Source organism: Myxocyprinus asiaticus, chromosome 28 (assembly GCF_019703515.2).
Source record: "Myxocyprinus asiaticus isolate MX2 ecotype Aquarium Trade chromosome 28, UBuf_Myxa_2, whole genome shotgun sequence".
Classification (NCBI taxonomy): domain Eukaryota; kingdom Metazoa; phylum Chordata; class Actinopteri; order Cypriniformes; family Catostomidae; genus Myxocyprinus; species Myxocyprinus asiaticus.
This window is the reverse complement of record NC_059371.1, coordinates 29,070,622-29,095,252: the sequence shown is the minus strand read 5'-3', so window position 1 is coordinate 29,095,252 and position 24,631 is coordinate 29,070,622. Positions and strand designations below refer to the sequence as shown.

At 39.1% G+C, this 24,631-nt stretch overlaps 1 protein-coding gene across 2 annotated transcripts; it reads right to left on the bottom strand.

Moving 5' to 3' along the window:
* Positions 1 to 1,698: 1,698 nt before the first annotated feature.
* On the bottom strand, positions 1,699 to 21,913 carry LOC127419490 (XK-related protein 7-like). 2 transcript variants are annotated; one of them, XM_051660914.1, is made up of 3 exons: positions 21,396 to 21,913; positions 8,530 to 8,729; positions 1,699 to 4,698 (listed from the first exon to the last, which is right to left on the bottom strand). In XM_051660914.1, exons 1-3 carry the CDS (start codon positions 21,911 to 21,913, stop codon positions 3,734 to 3,736), a joined length of 1,683 nt encoding a protein of 560 aa, XP_051516874.1. In that variant the 3' UTR covers positions 1,699 to 3,733. The 2 variants fall into 2 exon arrangements, with proteins under 2 accessions (XP_051516874.1, XP_051516875.1); XM_051660915.1 differs by lacking the exon at positions 21,396 to 21,913 and adding an exon at positions 8,831 to 10,811.
* Positions 21,914 to 24,631: the final 2,718 nt, after the last annotated feature.

Here is a 24,631-nt window from a genome sequence, read left to right as displayed (position 1 = left end):
AATATTTTTGTCACACCACCGGACCACCAGATTCCAGCCCCATTTTTTGTGTGATTATAGATAGCAAATGTAGGAAAAGTCACCAAATGTCATGTTTTTAAAGCAGCAAAGTTCAAAAGGGGACAAAATTGACCCCAACAGTACATAAGGGTTAAAGGAATAGTTCCCTCAAAAATTCCCTCATCATTTACTCACCCTCATGTCATCCCAGATGTGTATGACTTTCTTTTTTTCTACTGAACACAAAGATTTTTAGAAGAATATCACAGTTCTGTTGGTCCATACAATGCAAGTCAACAGGGTCCAAAACTTTTAAGCTCAGACACGCACATAAAGGCAGCATAAAAGTAATCCATACGACCCCAGTGGTTTAATCCAAATACTTTGAAGTGATATGATAGCTGTTTGTGAGAAACAGATCAATATTTAAGTCCTTTTTCACTATGAAATCTCCTCCCTGTCCAGTAGGTGGCGATATGCATGAAGAATGCGAATCGCTAAAAACAAAAGAACAACAATGTGAAAGTGGAGTTTGATGGTAAAAAATGACTTAAATATTTATCTGTTTCTCACCCACACCTATCATATCATTTCTGAATACATGGATTTAACCATTGGAGTTGTATTTATTACTTTTATGCTGCCTGTGTGATTTTGGAGCTTTAAAATTTTGGTACCCATTCATCTGCATTGTGAGGACCTACAGAGCTGATATATTCTTCTAAAAATCTTTGTGTTTGTTCAGCAGAAGAAAGTCATACACATCTTGGATGTCATGAGGGTGAGTAAATGATGCGAGAATTTTCATTCTTATAAGTGAACTATTCCTTAAACTCTATGTGAATATATATATATCCCTAAATTCATAAAAATGAACTTGGCTTAAATGTGAGTATTGAGGCAACTGTTTGGAAATATTTGTTCTGGTATTATCTGATGTAATAAAGCTTTTCACTAAATAATTCATAATCTATTGGCCCACTGATGTGTTTGTGGAGAATTTACTCAGTCCCAACCAGTCTTATTAAAGTGCCTTCTGGAGAGTTTTTAACCCTTTCATCCTAACTAGGCTGCTGTTTCTTCCTCTCAAATGATCCAGACAAATGTGTAACCTAACAAAAAGTGAAAAGGTGTTCTGTAGATACTGTGGATGTGAGCTCCAGATCATACCATACCAAGTGGCGAGCACATATTACATAAGATAGTCTAGTGCCTCGAGTTTTCTTATAGCAAGTCTGCATGTTGATTTAGTGGCTGTTGTGTAAATGAATGCACTGTGTACATCATTGATTGTTAGTATATGTTGGAATTAAGATATTATACCTGTTAGTATCTTAAAATGCTTCTGAAACTTTGCTGAAGTTAAACGTTCTTCAATTGATAAAGTAAAATGTAAGTTTTACTTAAGGTAGCAAACCTATGTGACAATATGTTTTCCCCGTCTTCACTGCTATTTAGCTAATTTCCACATGAGTGCTGCATACATCATATACAATTCATTGGCTGTGGAAAAACTACCACCAGGAGCACATTTTGGTTATTTGTGTGTGAAATGGTTGCTTAAATGAAAATATGTGTCTGTGTAATACTACTAGGCTACTATATCTCTGTTTAAATATGTGGATAATTTTGTTTTAATTCTATTTAATATTATAAACACAATAAATACACTCTTTAATTTGCAATGCTTTGGTCAGGTCAGTAAACACACATTTTAGCTTTTTATTTATTTTCCAAATAAAACACATGGCTGAAGTTCGACTTGTTTCTTTTTATAGTCTACAGAAAAAGTCGACAATACAGTGTAAGGCGACATCTTTTACCGTGTCTATGGTCAAATCCAGCATTAACCAGAGTGAACATACAGAAGCTGAGGTGTTCCAACTAGCACTAACATGGTAACACATTACAAAAAAATGGAGATACATGGAGTGAAACAGGTTTCTGATACAATGGACTTAGCAATAACATGATATCAGTCAGCGAAGCACAATCCCAATGATTACCATTAATCAACTTCTCTCCATCCAACAGGTCAATAATCAAATTCAAAACGTGCTAAGTCATTTAAGTTGTACACAAGGTTTACAGCTTTTCTGAAAGAAGAAAAGAAAGAAAGAAAGAAAAAATAATTGTTTTGACCAGTTAGAACACATATACTTTCTCATCATGTGTCAGCAGTTGGTAGTTTTAATTGTCACATCTCACATGAAACAGTAGACTTGAAGATGTATTAATGTGAGAAATAATAATAAAAAATAATAATAATACAAAAAGGTCATTAATATAAATGGAAAACATAAAATGAATGCCAAAGAGACTGAAGATACTGCATGGATTTGTTCATATGCATTAAAATATTCCAATAACTAATTCACAGTTCAGATATTTCTGAGTATTATTGCACCAGATTGTGTAAATTACATGAAATGGCATAATCATAATGCTGATAACATTTTATGAATTATATAAAGAGAACTGCTTTGAAACATGTAAACATATGCCATATGGTTTTTCTTCCCATTAAACTTCATATAATGAGTCAGTCCATAATTTGAACTCATGTTTGTTAACTTCTTTGAAATACTGTTGTATTACCATTTTCACTTCCATATTACAGGCATATAATAAATCTGATCCAGTATGATCCAGATTCTCTGTCATTGAGATAAAAAATAAATAAATATTCGATCCTCTTTAAAGGTGCACTCAGTCTCTTTTCAGCATCAGACCCATTATCTGTTATACAAATGTAATTTGAGAGCATTTGAAAAAACTAAAAAGTGAAGGATTTTACAGTGATATGTATTGTTTCCTTGAAAAGTGAGCAGAATTGTCCACTGAAAAGAGACCTTGATGATGTAATTTTTTTGAGTTTTTTAAAAACACACACAAAAAAATTCTTACAAAGCAAGGAGTTTTAAGAATAAAGGTCTTGTGGCTGCTCCTTGTCCTTGAAAGTTAAATACTGTGTGCTTAAAATGCCTGATGATGATGTTATCTCTTAAATAATTTTTTCAGAATATGAACCATACACCTTTTTCCCTTCATTTTTCATTCAGGAAATGTTGTGAAGATAATAGCTGTTGAAGATCGGTGGAATGCACCTTACAGATGCTGGATTTTCAAACATAAGAAAGTTGATTAAGGCCTTTAATGAGACATCTTACACCCATTTTAATTGTACTTACAGTATCACAACCTCAGAAGCCAGTAAATTACTAGCAACTGGATTCAGTAATTACTGTTCAGGGCAGCTGCCACGAGTGGTTTGAAATGGTTTTTACCATATTAGGACTTGTTTGAGCACCATTACTGTCAATGTAACACACAGATATATTGTTTTGTTGATCATACATTGTTATCATGGCCCGCTCGTTGTTGTTTCTGGGGTTCTTTCATAAACGTCCTCGAAACTGCCTGTTGAATGACCTCCTGCATAACCTCCTAACCCTCTGACCCAATAACCTGTATGGCCAATGACACCACAGGGTGGCCCTTTTCTAGACACTAGTGCATCATGCCACGTGCCTCCACAGATGAAAAGGGTCAATAAGGGGTCATGTTGAGATCTATAAGGCTCAACATTTCCCCCTCCCCCGCCCCCTCTCTTATAGGTCTACAATATATCCACCAAATAAAGCTGGAGAGGACAACCTCTCCACACCTGTACTTTACATCCTATATTTGAAGAAGGTAAACATTTAATCAAATTTAAGAGAGTCCACAGTGTTCAGACTGTTGTCTCATACTCCATCACTTCCTTGGGTGTGCCTCGACAGCGGTACTGGATCCTTGGTGTGACCGGAGCTGCACTTTCCAGTACCAAAATGGTCTTTCGCAGTCTGCGATCAATGAAGTGAGCATCCCAGGCTGGGTACTGTTTCCTGGGCAGGTCGATGCGAATCACCGGCCCCTCTGTCCTTGGGGTGAGGTGAGGTGTGGGGGTCCGTGTTCCCGCAACAAGCCGCACTTTAAATACATCTCCACCATCTGCCCCCAATACTGACTCTCCTCCTTTAGTCCTCTGCAGTGTCCGTGGAGGGCTGCTCACGACATCCAGAGGAGGTGCAGAGGTGGGGGAAGAGATACAAGGATCTGACGCAGCACCCACATGCACCCTACAACATCCAATATGGGTTCCAGACACAGGACCATCTGGGTGCAGCAGGCTGTAGTAGACAAACATAAAAAATGTGCCCAGGGCGTAGCTACAGGCCACCATGCACACAACCACCACAGCATAAAAATCTGAAGTGCGTGGACTGCGGTAATTATACCACACGGCAGTGAGGGCCACATTTTCAACCAGCACTATGAGGCTGTAAAGGAGCAGACGGCAGCGCATGGGGCCCTCACGTACGCTGAACCAGCAGAATATGTACACAACGCCCACCATCATGTTGTAGACTATCTCCTCCCACTTGGACATGCAAAAGTCTGTTTCACCCTGGATAATCCAGAAAGTCATGGCACACCAGTGTGCCACGATGAAAATGCCAAAGTAGAGCTGGAAGATGGAGGCAAAAAGGGCAAAGGCCATCGCACGTGCTCCTACGGTGAATAGGTGCCAAAGCATGTGCACCACCACGGCTTTATACGACATGGGAAGCTTGTCATCACGAGAGTCCCGTAATGCCTTCTGATAAGATGCCATCATCCAGCCCAGAGATACCAGAGAGGCAGATGCAGACAGACCTGGATTGAATGGAATACAATGAGAAAGAGTGATGGAGAGACAGTGGAGACAAATAGAGAGATGAGGCAGTGCATGATTATTGTTTTAGGCTGTTAATTATACTGTAATTGAATTACACTGCAGGAAAAATAAAAGTTGGGTTAAGGATGGTTAGGTGGTATTAGGCAGAATTAAATTAAATTAAAATTGTTAAAATTAAATAAAAAATGTAAAAATTACATTTACATTTTTAAATTAAATAAAATTATTATATATACATTCAATCAATATATGATTTAATTATTTTTACATGTAATATTGTAATATTATATATATGTATATATATGTAAATAAAATTAATTACATTATCTGTACCCTAGTAATCTTTCTTGTGTCTTCAAAAAACATTTTACTGATGTTACAAAATGTGCTCACATTTGTCAAGACACCAAAGTCCGCAATCAGATATTTCAGTTTGAAGTCAAACATTTTTCTTCAAATTATTTTAAGACCAAATGATCTGATGCATGCTATTAACATATATTTTATACTGCATTCTAAACTCTTAATGAACTGTATGTCAGCAACCTTCTTCTGAATGTTTGTGTAAGGATTTTTACAAGAAACATCTAAGACAAAGTTGATACTTCAATGCAACATAATTTTAAAAAATCCATTAAGTCTCCTAAACTATGAAAAAGCAACCTCTAAGCAATAACATTTATCTCTGGGCTGGTTCCATAAACACTTCACATCAGTTGGAAATCAAGATCTACTGTTGTATAATCATTCAGATGGGTAAATGATCTATATAAAGAATACACTCCACCATCCCGCTAAAAAATTTAAATTTTGAGTTTTTGAGTGCTGTAAAGAGTGTAGAAGCTCTCATGAATATTTGATCAGGTTCTTGTCTGGCCATTCATAAGCTCATTCATTTAGTCAGAAGAAATCAAAACAGAGAATCTCTCCTAATCAACAGGAACATAATCATTATCCAGCATCTAGTCTTCCACAGCGAGGAGTATGATTCTGTGTTTATGGCAGACCCAGCAGTTTCCATAATATCTCTTTATGGTTTTGTTCAGACTTTTAAAATACTTGGGCCTTACTTGTTATTCTTATTAAATAATATATTAATGCAATAAATCTTCACTCCGTTTGTCATTTTTAATATATACTGTATGTCAATATAAAGAGTAAAAACATTTTATCAAATAAAGAGTACATTTTACAATCCACCACGGGGAAGACATACGAGCTGGGAGTTTACTGTTTCCTTCACTCCTGCAAAGTTTTATTTCATGCTGAATGTATTAAATTACTTTTTGACAAATCATTTCTTGATTAAAATAATATAATAACAAATAGATAGGCAAAACATACAGATACATTTTAAAATGTACTCTTTATTTGATAAAATGTGTTTACTCTTTATATTAACACACAGTATATATTAAAAATGACAAACAGAATGAAGATTTATTGTATTAATATATTATTTAAGAAGAATAACAAGTAAGGCCCAAGTATTTTAAAAGTTCATATGTGACGTTGTTTCTGTGACGGCCCCAGAGCTCCGACACTCGGTGTATACGTCAGCGTCCGAATTCATTCACTCATTTCGTTCACTCACTGCTGAGATATTGTGCACTAACTGCCTTTCACTTTACAGGAAATAGTGAATGAGTGAACGAGTGACACAGTCACTCTCTTCGACATACAAGCGCCCGCACATCTCTCATACGCATGCCTCGCGCCCCTCTCTGTGCACACGCAGAAATGCTGTCTGTCCGTGCTCCAGTTGTCAATCACGCGAATGGCAGAGCAAAAGGCATTTACACTTAACGTGGATGTTTACATGGATTTATACAGTTGATACGCCCGAAGTAGCTGCAATAGTTTCCAGTAAATGCGTAAATACTGCTCATGACATGCAGGACGCGGGACAAAGCGCACTGATATATTGCTGCACTGATTTAAAAATGTACACTTAAAAACTGATATCACAAGAGCCCAGTTACAAAATCACCCTGAAAATGACCATCACATTACACAGAAAAGCCTGCGTTATCATTAGAGCCAAAAATTACCTTGACGTGCTGCCTTAAATTGAAGCTGAGATTTTAATCTTGAAATATCAGTTTGTCTTGGTGGTAAATTAAGGAATTGCATGACGAAACTATTCTTTTTTCACTGTGCGGAGCGAAGAAAGTGTTTCACTTTGAAGAGTTTGATGCTGCAGCATTGATGACTTGAGTGACAGTCTGTGACAGCAGCACACGCAGCGATGTGAACTTCCATTCTCGTAAAAGTCCCATTCAGTAATCTCTCAATAAATAACACATTAAACAAAATTAAACCCAGTAAAATAACGACAGGAATGCCACCCAATGTAAAGAAATAAAAGTTAAAAAATGTAATTAGAAAAGTACCACTTTTAAACCTACTCTAAAAGTACTTTTTTTCCCCAAAAAGTTACTCAAGTAAATGTAACGGAATAAATGTAGCACGTTACTACCCACCTCTGGTCACCATTCACTTTCAAAATATGGAGAAAAAAACACATTCACTGAAATTAAGTAGTGACTCAAAATGGTCTAAAATCTCCTGATTGTGTTGCATGGAAGAAAGAAAGTCATACGGGTTTGGAACAACATGATGGTGAATGATGACAGAATTTCCATTAATAATAATAATAATTCTGTAATACATGTTAAATGTGTATTATGTAATGGAATATAGGGGAGTTAACGTCCATTATGTCATTTGTGAAAGTAATGAGTTTCTCACTACTTGAGTACTCTTTTAATTGGATACTTTCTTACTCTTAGTAATTAATAATGTTAGTACTTTTACTTCTACTTGAGTAATTATTATTTTTCAAAGTAATTGTACTTTTACTTGAGTACAGTTTTTGGCTACTCTACCCACCTCTGCACTTACTGTAAATAATTTCTTTAGCAACCAGTGTAGATAAATAAATACTGCACTGCTCTGTCTGAACAAATGGATCAGATTTCATCACTTGCAAAATGGCAGTGCGAATAGTCAATCGACTAGTCCTAAAGATCTGATGGATTTTTGTGCACAGTGTGAAAAAAAGCCTTTGTGTGCGAGAAGAAACCTCAAACTGAAAAAGTGCAGGTAAGGACAGTACAAAAGGACTGTGGACTTTAGAAGGTCTTGCTGTAGAATCACATTTTACCTTCTTTTTTGTAGCTCTCCACAGGTTCATTTTTATCTGTTTGTAAAAAGATGTGCTCAGCAGTCTGAACATAATATGAGTAGGACTGCTACAATATAAATGCCATTTGTCTCTAGGTACGTCACATGAAATGACAGCCTTTCAACGAAAATCACATCCTGCAGTTAACTATCTCTGGGTGTTCTTTAGAGTCACAGTTTCCTGTTTGACATTTGGATAAAATTCCCCAGGGAACATCTGGCAGTGGCTACAATTGTTCCCATGGAGCTGTACTAATGCAGCAACATGTTTTTGCAGCTCTGTAATCAAAGACACCTGTCAGGTGGGTTTGTAACTATTGCATCCTGTTCCTTCCTGACAGATCCAAAGATAGACTAGAGTAATGCAACTACTTGCTGCAAAATTACACTCTAATCGTTATTAATGGCCAAGTGAATTTCTAAACTAATCATATTGTGCCACATTAAAAATAGATGCAAAACAGATATCCCACAAAAAAGGCACATAATCAAATTTCATACTCTGGTTGGGTGCATGCATAGCAATAAGGCTGATTGTAATAATATGATATAGACAAACAGCACCCAACCATTTCTATCATGCTTTAAGCCAAATTTGATCATAGATGTGCAAAGTGACTGACCCTGCAAGGGAAGGACCTGGCTGGTCTGGATCATAATGCTGAGTTGCAGAACGAGCTGCGGAGCACTCTTCAGGAAGGTCTCCAGCAGCCTCAGCATAGTGATGTCAGCGCTCTCGAACATCATACGCCAGTAGAAGTGTCTGTGCTCGTGGTCCCCAAGCCAGAGGCTTTGTACGCCCAGATATAAGGCGTGGACATATCTGAGGGACAGCCAGACAAGAAGAAGGGTTAGCGGATGATGGATTACAGGAAGGGGGAGCATTAAAGTCAACATTGAAATGACATTCAAGACCCGTTTTACTTCTGTTTCTCTTCTATTTCATCCATCGGGAATAGAGCGAGCAGTCTGGTTCTGGAAGTAAAAATCTCATTTATTTTCTCCATAGGTGAATTGGTTTTAACGATAATTTATAAACCATTTAAGTTTAACCTTTTACAAACCTACCATGAGGATGTTAATCAATGGTATATGCTTCTGCTGAAGCCATCAGTCTGTGTTATTTCAGCTTCATTGTTTAAAAAATCAAGTTTAATAGCAGAATTCCTGCTGAAGAACTACATTACCCATGACTGAGTGGAGAAAATCCACCAATCAGAGAATCACGGCCAACAAAGCATGCAAAACAAGCTCTGAAGTGACCGCCCATTTTCATGAAGTACTGTGAATAATGTAATTACTATAAGCCTTCTCCCTACACTCTCAAACTACTTGTACTGTATAATTGGAAATATCTGAATATTTTGCACTAAAATTGAAATATATAATTTCTATACTTAACAACTTTAAATCAATACATTTATATTTTTCCATCATTTTCATTTGATTAAGTCATTCGCAATGCTTCATTGGATTTTAGTTGGTACCTTCATTAATGACAGTAAGTACACAACCTTCTACCTTTGTCTTTTTCTCTGATTTTCAAATATATTTTTGCCTCAGATCACAATTTGTAATGTTGTGATTCACATCAATGATGGTTGGTTTGGTTCATGGCTTTAGAAATCTTTTATAAAGGATTTTATGAAAACCCTAAGGAAGAAATTAATGGAAAAAATACTCCCTGAACCAAGAAGGCAGACAAAATGGGCGGACGATGTCACGCTCTATTGTTTGGATCGTGAAAAGCTGGCAGTCCATACCAGATCCTGACCTGAATGAGAGTTAGCATTCGACTGCGAGGGACTACTTTTTGATGGGGTCATGGAGACTGAAGGTCAAATTCACCCTTGAAAGCACCTCAGCGTATCCAATGGTACCACCTTGCAAATCTATCGTTGTTTACTATTATTCATTACATTAATGTTACCAGCATTAGGTTACTGCATTAACTACTGGCAAGATTTTAGAAAGACTGCATCTGGCTTTAACATTATTTTCCACACCTCCATGGCCTAGATGATGTCAGCCAAAAAGGAAAGTTATTTCAGAGGTGAAACAAGTTATTACATTTTTATGATCACACAGACAAACATCTTTTGACTTTGTTATAATATGCACTAATGAATCATGCACAACCAGGAATGTGTATAAAGAAATAGGGTCAAATGTTACTTTAAAGTGTTTCAAAGAATGTCAAAGTCAAAGCTAGAAATGACCTCTTGATCTTTTTAAGCACATCAAATCTTTCAGTTATATATACCACTTTTATGGGCAATTTTGAATGCGGAATGCCAAAATTGTCTTTGATGCGAGTCTGCAGGAGAAGACCTAGATTCTGCCCATTTTGACTGCAACCATCTGAAATATGTAGTGCACCTTGTCTAAGTGCTCCAACATGTCATGGTCTGTCCTCAGCACCACAGTTTACAGGGCAGGCAGTCACAGCATTTCTTTATGGAAGATTGACATAGCAATTTTAGAAGATATGAAGCAAAAAAAGAAAGAAAGAAAAAAGATAAATTTTAAAAGAAACCGCAGCTGTGCTTTGAAACATATTTATGTGAGCTCCTGAAAAATCTGACTTTTCACAAGAGTTAATTTTTTTCTTTTGACTGGAATTGCCATGATATTTTAGCCTGTCTCAAGGGTACTGAGAGTAGTAGGAGTGCTAGCTGGATGTCAGAAGATTGGCAGAATGAATCACTCTGACTTGATGAGGTCCATAAAATTGCTCCACATTCTTCTTACAACTTGCTGTGCATGTGAAAAAGCAGACCCTAAAAGAAGAATCAAGCAACATAGAGCAGGGTAGAATGGCTGTCAGTGAGTGTGCCTCAAATTTGACAAGTGACTCACACTCTTGCTTTTATATGAACAAAGAGTATGTTTCCAACAAGGCAAAATAAAGACACTACAGAAAAGCTCTTTTTTTGCTTGTAAATTTCCATCCCTTAGGGTACGGGGATGCTATCAGACTAAATTAAACCTTTGAACCTTGACCATAAAACTCTATTTTAATTCTTGTACAAGGTAAAAGTCTATAAAACAGGCAGGCAGCTTCAAGGCTGAGAAAAGATCCTTACACAAACACCAACGATTGGCAGGCTAACCACCAGTATCTATGGTGACAACTGACAAACATTACAGCTGACAAGCTTGGCCCATTACTTTGCTTAACATAAACCAACTGGAGACAATAATCTTCTAGGCCTGCATTTCATATGAAAGACTCTGCATGGCTTCCATTGAAAGGACTTTTTAGTCCATCTTTAGGAATAAAGCAGGGCAGTCTGATGACGAAGACGTCACTATAGTGACTTTTTGCCTACATCAAAAAGTCCTTGTCATTCTGTCTCACTTGAGTTCAGACGATTCTGTCATAGGCTCAGCAGTCTTCAGAAGTTTTGTGTGTTTAACCGCAATGTTTTATTATACTAATAAATATATTAGTAAAGTATCATATCTGTATTTTAGATCCCCCAACCCCACCCCTAAACCAAACCACTTATAAACAATGTAAAACATGTAGCAGACAGGTAAATGTTTTCACAATAATTTTATTTACGTAACATTATAATGTAGATATTTGTGAACACCTAACCCCACCCCTATGTCTAAATGTAAGGGGGTTTAGTGGAAAGGAGGAGGCGAGAACCGGCTTGACAACTTAAATAACAATTTATTAACCAAAAACACAACCAAAACACACAACTAAAACCACACACTACAGCTGCCTGCAATTCTCTCTCTCTCGAACTGTCGTCCCCGGCCGCCTTTATCCCTCGCGCGCCCCATCAGGCTGATTGGGGACCGGATGTGTCTCATTCCAGCCTGGCCCCACCCTCCTCGGCTCTACACTCCTCCCGGCGTTGCCTCAGGCCAGGGAGCCCTCGGCATGACGTACATCCCCCCCCCACCCTTCATTTCCGGGGGGGGGGCGTGCCTTATGCCCCGACTGCCGGCAGGTCCTCCCCGCCTTCCTCGACCTGGGAGGAGACAGGAGGGGAAAAAACAACAACACAAAATGGCGAGAGAAAGGCCAACACAGAGTGACAGAGAGAGAGAGAGGAGAGAGAGAAAAAAACTCACCGGTTCTCCGATGCGCCGTTGCGTGGTCCTTGATCACTACTCCACCCTCTCAGGCGGACTGCAGCCGCTCCTCCCCGGGCGGACCGGAGTCAGACCTCCGACCCCCAGCGGACAGAACGCCCCTCCGCGTTCCCGGCGTCCCGTGGGGACTCTCCTCCGCCCCTGGCAGCGGCCCTACCACTCCAGGCGGTCGGGGAGTCGCTTCCCTCCTCCCCCCGCAGACGGCGGTCTTCTCTCGACCCCTCCGCGTTCCCGGGGGACGGCAGGGCACTCCTCCGCCCCCGGCTGTGGCTCCCTCGCTCCAGGCGGTCGGGGAGTCCCGTCCCCACTCGCCTCGCGGATGGCGGCCGTTCCCCACGTCCGGGTGGTCGGGCTACTCCGTCCCCCGTTGGACAGCAGCGGCGCTCCCCTGGGTGGACGGCAGTGTCGAGGACCCTGCGACGGGAATCCCTCCTCCTTCCCGGGTTTCGGCACCAGTGTAAGGGGGTTTAGTGGAAAGGAGGAGGCGAGAATAACAATTTATTAACCAAAAACACAACCAAAACACACAACTAAAACCACACAGTACAGCTGCCTGCAATTCTCTCTCTCTCGAACTGTCGTCCCCGGCCGCCTTTATCCCTCGCGCGCCCCATCAGGCTGAGGTGTGTCTCATTCCAGCCTGGCCCCACCCTCCTCGGCTCTACACTAAACCTAACCAATAATTCTCTCCTCTCTAATCACCCCATCACCTGGCCCCTATTCGGTCCCACCTTCTCCAAGCCATCTCTCCGTCCATCCAAAACAGTCAGAAACCTAGGGGTAACCATCAACAACAAACTCAACTTCACCGATCACATCTCAAAAACAGCCCGATCATGTAGATTTGGACTCTACAACATCAGGAAGATAAGACCCTTCCTCTCTAAACATGCCACACAACTCTTTGTTCAGTCTCTTGTCATATCTAGAATGGATTACTGTAATGCTCTTTTAGCCGGCCTTCCTACCTGCGCAATCAGAAAGCAGCAGCACGGCTAGTCTTCAACGAACCCAAGAAAGCTCATGTTACACCCCTCCTTGTTGCTCTATACTGGCTGCCAGTTGCTGCACTTATCTAGTTCAAGGCTCTGATGCCGGCATACAAAACAGTCACTGGGTCTACACCTGCTTATCTACAAGCATTCCTGCAGAGCTACATTCCCACCAGAAGGCTGTGGTCTGCAAATGAGCAGCACCTCGTGGTCCCATCACAAATAGGCACCAAATCACTTTCCCAGACTTTTGGCTTCACTATACATTGACAGTGGAACGACCTTCCCAACTCCATCCGTGAAGCAGACTCCCTCTCTATCTTTAAAAAACGACTAATGATACAACATTTTCGTGAGCACTTGACTCCACACTCAAAAAAGTAAATAAAAAGAAAAGAAAAGAAATACAATTCTTGTTGCACGTTAATCTCTTTCTTGGTTAGTACTTATCTAATGCAGTTGAAAATTTATAATGCAGCACTTTTTGTGTTACTGTCTCCTTGTGATGAATCGCTTATGTTGTATCCTTCCTCATTTTGTAAGTAGCTTTGGATAAAAGCATCTGCTAAATGAATAAATGTAAATGCAACAATATACCAATTATTTAACCGACCAACAATATAAAAAGGCTTAACAAGCACATACAAGTACAGTCAAAATAATTTATTCCAAAAATTATAAAAACAAATTAACATAAAATTATTCTAAACAACTGCTGTATTCAAAGTCCTCCAACGTCACAAAATTGGTCAGTGTAAAGAACAGAGTGAAACTTAATTGTAGGAAATCTTCCTCTCTGTGCTGGCAGTCAGACCAATTAGCCAATAATGACAGAATTTTCTATTCATTTCATTTTAAAATCTAGCCTTGGGTAAAGTATTGAAATCATTAGAGTGATTTCTAATGACATTAGAGTGGCATATAAAATACGGACAAAGAGTGACGTTTTGGTGATACAGATAACGGAAAAAAGGAGGATGTTTTGGTGGCGCAGGCAAAATGAAACATCACAGTTTTTCTGGGGTTGTCAATTTCGGTCAGAAGAAGCACACTACCCTGAAGCTGTTCACACAAAGAAAGAAAGAAAGAAAGAAAGAAATACAGAAAGAAAGAAGCTTAAAATCAATGTTTAATATTCAGGATCAGACTGCTAGCTGGGTAGAATCTGACTGTCATTTACTTTTTGCAAAGCAAAGCCCTGCTGAGGTGCTTATGAGACGCTGCATCATTCGCTGTGATAAGGTGTGTCGGGGGTGGTGGTAACAGAGTTAGGAAAATGGAAGTGCTGTCTATTTTCTATTGTCATATACAGTATCATATATCATATACAGATTTCTTTTTATATTGCTTACTCTTTTGTTCCTCTTCCTCTGGCTCTCTTTGTACCTTTATAGGAACTTAAACAAATAAATAAAAATAGAAGCTATTTGAAGCATTATCATTACTTTTATATCTTTATCATGATAATATGCACATGGCCCGTGATCATGATCATTCTAGTGATACACTTTCTCAGGGTCTAATTACTTTTTATCTCTTCTATTAAAATGTAAAAATTAAAATTACAGCTGTGCATTTTGGTTTGTTTAGGGAGTGTGGCATGCATTGTCTTAATACAGCAAACAAACTAGAAACACTTTTCGTCAAACAGGGCTCTAAAAATCTCAAAATAGACCTCCCTTGCCTGTTCCTTTGAATTTCAATCAACTGCAGTAATGTTCACAACTGTCGTTTAATTGTCAAGCTTTTTATGTAAGCTCCATTTTCAGATTTGCTTCATCAAACTGAATGCACTGTACTTCTGCCAACCAGTGATGGTAAAATGTAGGAATAAAGGAACCAAATGTGATGCATTAAATAAAGCATAACATTTTGTCTCTTATGGATAATACATGACATTGAGGAATGAAAAGGCGGCAAGCATTTGGAAAAATGCCACTCTTGCATTTGCAGCATATACAAAGACATTAGGTCTTCGGACATGGTCTTTCCTTCAGTAGGGTATTTGCATAGACATATTTAATTCATCCTATAAGTACTTGCTCAAACCCTATATATCAGCAGTACTCACAAACAAGCACAAACCTAAATCACACTAAAAATTCACATTGCCTTCAGCTTCCTCCAGCTTATCAAGCACACAGTAACAACATCTTAAGTTTTATTAGGTTCCTTCTCTCGTCACGGTTAATCTCGGTGCATCCCGTCTCAGGAATTTGTCTCAAGTAGGCATTAAGCTGTATGGACAAAAGCTACACTCATCTCTCCCCTAGAATGTGTCTTCCTTGGTGGAGTTTAACTTTGATATCCAATGACACGATGCCTGTAAATGATCGCATTGTAACAGATGAGACTTTTTTTAAATTGGTGCATTTCACCCTCCCTCTTACTCATCCACACGAATATTCAACATAGTGTCTGTTTAAGTTTCAGCCAAGTTGGAAAAGTCTTTTTTTACTGGATCTATTTATAGTGCTTTTGAAAGGGAATAAAGATTTTAAACAGACTGCTGGCATGCTCAATAGGGCATTACATCTGATAAAACTTTCCATTGAAGGAGAGAATAACAGTTATTCTGTTTGCTGTTCTATTAACCCCCCAATCAAAACGTGCCCGATTGATTTGACTTTTCTGTCTGAATAGGATGTCAGCTTGTGTGAGTAATGGAGCAATTTACCTGTAAAAAAAAATATACTGAGTGAACAAGCAACTGCATTGTGAAGTAATCTCTTCAGCTGTTGTCATTCTCTATGGTAATAAAGGTGACATACATCTTAAAATACAGCATAAACCAATTAATTCAGCAGTATATGCCCTTTGTGTAAACAAATGAGACTTTAATGGCATAAGGCGATGGATCTCTTGCAAGCTCCATAGTAAAATATTGTGACACTGCTCAGAGTTAGTTAGAGGACATCTGTCTCTCAACACAGCCTGTTTAAAAGTGTGTATAGAAATGAACAGAAGACACGTTTATAGGTGTATTAACGCCCATTCACTGTTAGCTACTATTATAAACACTCCAAATGCTTGCCCCTACGTAAATAAGCTTAACTACTTTTAACTTAACAGGCGTCTTAAAAACATGGCGTTCATGCTGCTAGATGCTGAAAAACAGTGAAAAGTGTCATAATAGACCAACAGCACATAGACCAAAAATTAATGTATAGTTTCTTTTTTTTCTTTTTTCTTTATGGATTTTCTCCCCTATTATCCCCAATTTGGTATGCCCAATTCCCAATGCGCTCTAGGTCCTCGTGGTTGCGTAGTGACTCGCCTCAGTCTGGGTGGCAGAGGACGACTCTCAGTTGCCTGCGTGTCTGAGACCGTCAACCCGCGCATCTTATCACGTGGCTTGTTGAGCGCGTTACCGCGGAGACGTATTCTCTGTGGCATCCACACACAACTCACCACGTGCCCCACCGAGAGTGAGAACCACATTGTAGCAACCATGAGGAGGTTAACCCAACATGACTCTACCCACCCTAGCAACCGGGTCAATTGCTTGCTTAGGAAGCCTTACTGGAGTCGCTCAGCACGCCCTGGATTCGAACTTGTGACTCCAGGTGTGGTAGTCAGCCTCTTTATTTGCTCTAAACATTGCTGAGCTACCCAGGCCCCCTATGTATAGTTTCTTATTGTAAAATGATTTTATTTATGATGTTCCTACAAACAATGAGGGCATAATAAATTATTTAATAGTGGCAAATAATCAGATAAAACAGACCAAACACATTCTCTCTCAACAAGCATCAACATCTATTCTCCACCTATCCCTCCTCACCTGTCTGTCTATGCAGCAGCTCACCTCTCTCACTCTCTGGCTGACTACTGCAGGTAAACACTACAGCTATAATCCCTCTAATGCAGGGATGACAAGCCCAGTGCCGGTGGCAGCTTTAATGGCATTGCTGCTAATTCCAATCAAACAAAGACAGAGAGCCTGGCAAGCTCTGCTCAAAAGCTTTTAAACAAAGTCTCAGCCAGAGAGTAGTGAAAGGTGAAGAAGAGAAAAAATCCATGTAAAATGAAAATGGTGAAATGTACAGCTAAAAAGGTTATTTTCCTAGCAACAGTAGAAAGACGTACAAGGAGAGAGCAACAGATATTTCATTAGACTCCAGAGCCACTGATGTTTTTCTTTAGTTGCACAGAAAATACATTTATGCATTTGGCAGATGCTTTTATCCAAAGTGACTTACAGTGCACTTATTACAGGGACAATTCCCCTGGAGCAACCTGCCTTGCTCAAGGACACAATGGTGGTGGCTGTGGGGATCAAACCAACAACCTCTGATTACCAGTTATGTGCTTTAGCCCACTACACCACCACCACTCCAAAATATTATGAGTGATTTATATATTCATTGGTACATAGCTCAGCAGGGTTTTGGCTAAATTCAAGGCTAATTTGTGAATTAAATGGGCTAATGGTTCAATTTATTCAGATGAAATGAAAATTATTTCCCCCTTTCTTGCTGGCTGGCTTTGAATGAGTAATACCCTCATCCTCTTTCTGAAAACTATAAATTTGTAAAACTGTTTATTATGGTTAAACTACATTATAGGGATCATTGACCCAAAAATAAAAATTATGTAATAATTTAGACATACCAATATGGCTAACACAAAATGAGTTATTTATACAGTAGAAAGATGTCTAAGCTGCTATTTTCCATTCAATAGAAATGAATGGTAACCACAGCTGCCAGCAAGATTTTCAATGGAATGATTTTCAGTGAAAACAACTTTAGTCTGTTCCTCACACAAAGCTACTAAATGGCTTCAGAAGACTTCAAACATTCTGCTAAACTTCTCCTTTGGTGTTCCATTAAAGTTGGCACCAGACTAGCCACACTATTTTTCCAGTGATTTTCAGGTGTGAGCTTCATTAACAAAACCACTAGGCAGAGGGAGAGGTAGCGCACAATAGCATCTCCCAGTGGGAGGTCATTAATTACTTGCCATTGAGACTCCCTGACAAGTTAATGGCTTCAAACACTGAAAAAGCACATCAGGCTTACTTGAAAAAATTGTTCTGTCCCTTTTGTCAGCTTTTGCGTTCTCATCAAGTGACCAATGAGCTTCTTCTTTAACTGAAGGACTGACAAGACATCAAGCTGATCTTAACATTTTCAAACACTCAGCTGCACAAGTTACTCAGTTACTCCATGAATTGCATCCTAAATGCATTACACACCTGGCTCATTTGGAGCATTTGTTTTGGAACCTGGTGCGTTTTCTCCCTTGGTTCAGTTCATATAGGCATATATAAACATGGCAATTGCACTCAGATCTGCACCAAAACAATTCCAATTAATGACGGATAAAAATAACCACAACAGAATTCTTTTCCATTTTGGTCCATTTTAAAATATAACCTAGTGAAAGTTTACCTAAGGAAATGCAACATTGGAACTATTTTAGCCCCTGTTTCGGAAACAAATCAAGTAAGCTACAGGTCTGATAACTATTTGCAATTGTTAATGCACATACAGTACTCCGGATGTTATTTCGGAAGGCTTCACATGACATCCAGTCAGAGAGAGAGAGTTGCAGTGAGTTGGTATGTTTGTCACCCCTCCACCATTTTGTATCGGCAAGTGTGTCATACCTCTGACTGAAGAGAGCAAGATCTCAGCAAAACAGTCTGCATGTGTGACACCCTCGGCCAAAATCGAGTTTTTTGGTGTCTGCTAGTGTGGTGCCAGCTTAAGATAGAAAGTCATTAAGGTTTGAAAGGACATAAGGGTAAATACATTTAAACACAACCTGCTTGCACTCTCACAATGAGAAAATCAGAAAAAGTGACTTTTTCAGCAAAAGATCAGACAAAAGGATCCTTTCCAAACAGAAAAAGAAAATAGGAAATCCTCAGATTAAAAGGTCACAAGCAAGGGCCTAAGAACAGCATGAGTGACAGACAGAGAATGATACACAGACAGCATGAAGAGGACAGCACACATGTGTTGTGACAGAAGCACAAACGAAGTGTGATGGAAATGACTGACAGGTCTGTGATATCAATGGCAGCAAACATCATTAACCATACGTTACTGTGTGGGTCAGCCAGAAGCAGTTACAGTCCAGTCACAAAAAAGCTCAGCCCTGTCATTTACGATCAACACAGAGGGCAGGCACACTGCTTCCTCTATGTTTACGGTTACGCAGTACTCACTTACTACTTGCCTCTAAAATGTGTGGGTGTATTTCTATTGATTTATGTGTGAGTGGATTAAACTTTAGTCCCCAAATGACTACATTTAGGCTGCAAATGTCTTCCAGACATTAGTATGGAAATTGCTTTGTGTGTTGAAAGTGCTGTCTGTCAGCAATCAAGATGTTTAAGATATGGCAATAGTATCCACAGCTGCACTGAGGAAAAGCATTTGGTTTAACACAAATGCTTAACATAATTTCAGAGTTAGAAATCAAGAATTTAAAATGTTAAAATCAAGAATAAGAATTAATTTTGCCATTTATAAAAAAATATTAAAAAAATAACATTTCCAGTCAGGCATATCTTTGCTGAAATTGAACCATTGTTAATGATTAGTAGGCCTGTCGTGAAAAAGAGAAAATTCCATTGAGGAACTCCTGTGGACTGCTCTAAAGACAAAATGATTTCAGAGTGTGCATATAAGGCGATTTCTGGTGGACAGATTGAATTAGTGGTAAAGTGGAGGAGTTTCTCTGGGAGATTATTGACCCAGAAGCTTGGGAGAGGTGGTGGAGGAGGAGGAGGAGGAGAGGGAGGAGGAGGAAGAGGAGGAGGGGCATGGAACCAAACGGCTTGGAGATTATGATGAACTGGCACGGGACAACAGGAAATACAAGGCAGCAATAATAAAAAGGATGATCCTTTTTTCCACACTCTGACTGCAAGTCATTTGTGATGCAAATATGCCATTTAGTATTGTGATATCTTGCATCCCCTTTGTTTGTTCTCTTTCAAATACATGTGAGAGACGATGCTGAATTCAAATCAATTTGTGCATATAAAAATTGACTGCCTGAGCTGATTAGGCCCCTCAAAATTTAAGTTTTGTCATTCTTACAACCCTGTGCTAACTTGCAATTGTTACCATAAATAGCTGTTTCTACCTGACCAAACCCTTAAAATCAGTTATGTTAAATAACATTTTGGCTTGAATAAAACCAATTAATTTAAAAGTTAAATTAGGTTTAAATTTTTTTTAGGTTTACTTTTTATATTCAATGCTTCATGTGGTAACATTCAAATGAACTGGTTTTATTCAAGTAAAAATGTTTCTTGATCAACCTTAATCAACCTGACAAACTAGGTTACACAAATGAAAGTAATGTTTATGGGTTAGATTAAGCAGAAATAGCTCTTTAAGGTAACAACTGCAGGTCACCACTTTAAAATGATGTAGCCACAAAAAGGCTCCCAGATTGTGCTTGGATGTAGGTGCACTCAAATAAATAAATAAATAAAGTTCACTGAACTTAATTAAACTGAGGAAAACTTTTCCAAGCAATTAAATTAAATTGTCCGAAAAAAAAAACAAAAAAAAACAAACAAACAAAAAAGAATTGGTTTGAATTGATTTATTCTATTTCAAGTTGTACAAACTTAAATTCATTTTGTTAGAACAATTAGATAACATCTAATTAATTGTCTAAAGTTAGTCCAACAAGATTTATTTTATGAACCATTAGTATACGCTAGGTGAGCAAGTGTAATGTCAGTGAAACTGTTGCACTGTCAGTTTGATAGCAGCTGTTTATAAAGCTAAGTAGCATTCAAATCAATCTTCACTGATAGGGAGAGTCCATCCTCAACCTAAGAACAAGTGTCAACCTTCACCACAATGGTAAATCCAAAAACTCCAGCCTAACAAACAATCCTTTTAAATGCAAATATAACACAATATTAAACATGAACAAATCTCCTCCTATTCTTATCTTACTCTAAAATGCATAAAATAACACTTTGTTTCAACATTTGTTCACCCCATCCAGTCCCCTGCAAAGCATGCTGGGAAATGGAAATCCTCTGCCCAGTTTCATCAATGGTACAAAAAGTATTCACATAGTCCTAACTCAAATTGATTAAGTAAACTTCATTTTTATAAATGTAATTGTATGGAACGTAATGAAATCAAGTTAAGACAAAATGTTCTAGAATTGTGTTGTTTTAGTTTATTTTAATTAAGTGAACTGAACAATCTGCAAAAATCTTTTTTTTTTTTTTTTTTGAATGTGTGTTTCGCTTTTGTCGGAGAGAGGGCACGCCACAAGAACACACGGCAAGACAGAACAATTGAGGATATGATGCTGAATGAACTGGTGATGTCACGCCAAGGATTTTACGATAGAATGGTCATTTCTGTTATATTGGTGTATACGGACTCACATACCTCCAGACCTGTGCCAGCTGAAAAATGTGCACGATGCTTTGGAAGAGCCACACACAGGCTCTGCAGCAGCTCTGAGCGCTGCTCCGGGTTCCAGTGACCACATCAGAACGGCCAGCGCCCCGCTGATCGCTGTCCTTAGTGCTGAACTGGCTCTCCGCATTGGACGCCGCCACCATAGCAGCCGCTGCCGTGCCGCTTTCGTTCAAGTCCAAGTAATCGTACGCGAACCATCGGAAACTGAGCACCTGCACCACTACAGACGGAATTATGATAAAAACGAGTGTAAGTGCGAACCACCAGTAGTCCCGCCTGAGATAGTAGTCGGCAGACAGCCACAGGTCTGAAGCCCCGTCCGAAAAAAAGACCAAGAGGCCGCAAAGGGTCCAGCAGCAATCCAGGAGAGAATACTCCTTCCCGACGGGACGGCACTGTGGCGGACGTTTCTCCAGACCGGGAAGGCAAGTTGGCGGAATGTCATTCTGCACAGGAACGGCTGTACCGTCTGATTTCGCGGCCATGTTTGTTGTAGAAAAGAGAGTATGTAGAAAAGGGAGACGGGAGGGAGGGGGTCGTATGTCTGTGTGGGAGGAACGAGGGAGGGAGAAAAAGAGGGCTGGGACGACAACGGTTCTCGTTATTCCTGTATGAACATCATAGCCTGTTTGTCCTCGTGAAAGCAATTTATGATGAGTCTTAATGTCAATAACATTACAGGCATGTTTAGAGTTTTATTCAAACGGCTATTTGCTGATATAGAATTGATAAAGCGACACGACGCCCAGCTCACTATAATGTGTGACCTGAGACTAAAGGTGCGCTGGCCCTGCAGTCCTGATTCAGACTGGAAAATGTAGCCCCTACTTCTGCCTATTCAGATTTGTATTGCCTTGTAAAGAGCATTGCCCCCAGACCCCTGTGTATCTGCCATTATGCTACCCTATTGTGCAAATGCACTGATTTAAGACAGCTGCCTTCCACCGCAGTGAGCACCTATACTCCACATTAACAGTTTTTGAATACAACTTTTTGAGTTGAGTAAGATAGAACAATTAAAATCATCATTTGTAGATTAATGACACCATCCTTTAGGGCTATATTTAGTAGGAAAATACAATAATAATAGGCCTACTGATCAAATTTTGAACCTACTTGCTCAGTTATACACTATATGGCCAAAGGTATGTGGACAACCCCTTCTCATGAACGAGTTTGGTTACTCCATTCATTCCATTGAAGACAAATAGTAATGCTGCTCTATACAATGCCATTCTAGTGCTTCCAAATTTGCATCAACAGTTCGGGGAGAGCCCTTTTCTATTCCAGCATGACAATGTCCCATGCACAAAGTGAGGTCCATAAAGAAATGGCTTACTGCGGTGTGGAAGAACTTGACTGGCCTGCACAAAGGCTAGACCTGTACCCCACTGAACTTCTTTGTGGTGAATAGGAACGTCAGCTGTGAGCCAGGCCCGAATGCCCAACATAAGTGACTGACCTCACTAATGCTTTTGGATCTGAATGGGAGCAAATGCATGAAGCAATGGTACTACATACAGTATAGTGAAAAGCCTTTCTAGAAGAGTGGAGCTTTTATTGCAGCAAAGGGGGCATTGATGCCTGTGGTTTTGAAATGAAATGTTCATCAAGCACATGTGGTGTCTACAAACTTCTGGCCACATAGTGTATAAATAAAAACATTTTGTAGGTGGGCCTACACCAAAAGCAAATTGGGCAATGCTAATAATGTATCCAAATTATAGTATATTCTTTTATAATTTCATATTTACTCAGCACAGCAGATATAACGCATACTGTCTCAAATCAATTCAACAAAGGAACAAAGAAACAATGAAAACCCTGAAAGTTATGGATGATTTGTCCATAAACCCCACTTTGGCGGACTGACCTCAGTAATAGGCTAGTAGACTGCTGTATTTTACAGCATTCTTCTCTAACCTACTAACGCAAGAATGTTTTCTGAGTGAAACTAGAGAGCCATCTGCTGGTGCTTAATAACAGACTGACATATATTACAGACAGCTCAACTTACCAAAATGTTTCACATTTCTGCTATAGTGCTGACATCTACTGGTAACAGTAAGGATGTGAGCACAACCAGGGCTCTGAAAGCAGCTTGGCAGTATGAAAGACTGGTGATTTACAAGCAGGCAGGCTTTAAACTGGCAAAAAGACTACATACAAATTCACAAGTTATATTGCTAGTGTGAGCAAGAGAGATAGGTAGAGAAAACAAAGAATATGATGAATGACTAGAATGCAAATAAGATGGATCTACACGATATGTCAAGAGAAACTGCAAATGGCCTGAACAAAGTGAAAGTTCAAGATAACATAAATAGGTTAGCATCCCTACAGACAGCCTTTTGAGAACAGCGATATCACAGAAAGTTGACACACGTGAGCATTAAAAAAGTTTGCACTGCATTTCAGTCTCCACTCCACTAACTGGGAACGTGAAAATTATAGTTGCTGTGGTCTCCCAGTCACCACTACGCTTACCCACCACAGATAGCAACAAAATTTGGGCCAAATCTTGCTTAGTTTTGGCCCTTCTTGTTTGGTTCTGGCAGTGGAATTGTAACGATTTTTTGCGAAGTCGCGGTCAACCAAAAGAAAAAGAGCAACGACAGGCATTGATTTGGCTGAACAGTGGCTTGACTCTGGTCAACCAAAATCAGCTGATTATTTGTTGATGTTTAACAATATTTTTTAATTTATTGCTTGCTTTTGTTATATTGTCTTTCTGCAGCTTTTCCTTTACATATTTTCACACTTATGTAAAGATTTGCAGTTTTTTTTTTTTTTTTTATTATGTTGGCAAATGTATCACATCTGAGTGTCTGTTTTCATTAACCTGAATAAAACTATTTGTTCTACATGTTTGCGTTAGTTAGTTTTTTTATTTTTTATTTGATAAAATATGAAAAATATTACTTTAGATATGGGGTGTGGATATTTTAAGGCTGTTAAACACATCTTGGTATAACCAATTACGATTGTTTTCTGTGAACTCAGGGTAAGTTGTGAGTGAGTTCTGAGTGGAGGTGTGAATTATTTGGTTGAGTTCTGGGGTGGGTGTGTAGTGTTTTTGGCTGAAATCTGAATATTCTGGCGTAGTTGTGGTCCACAAAAAGCTGCTTTCTGGGGATACGGGTGACACAAGAATGTTGTGGGTGAGTTTTGCCAGCTTTCTATCGTGGGTCCAGTTTAATTTC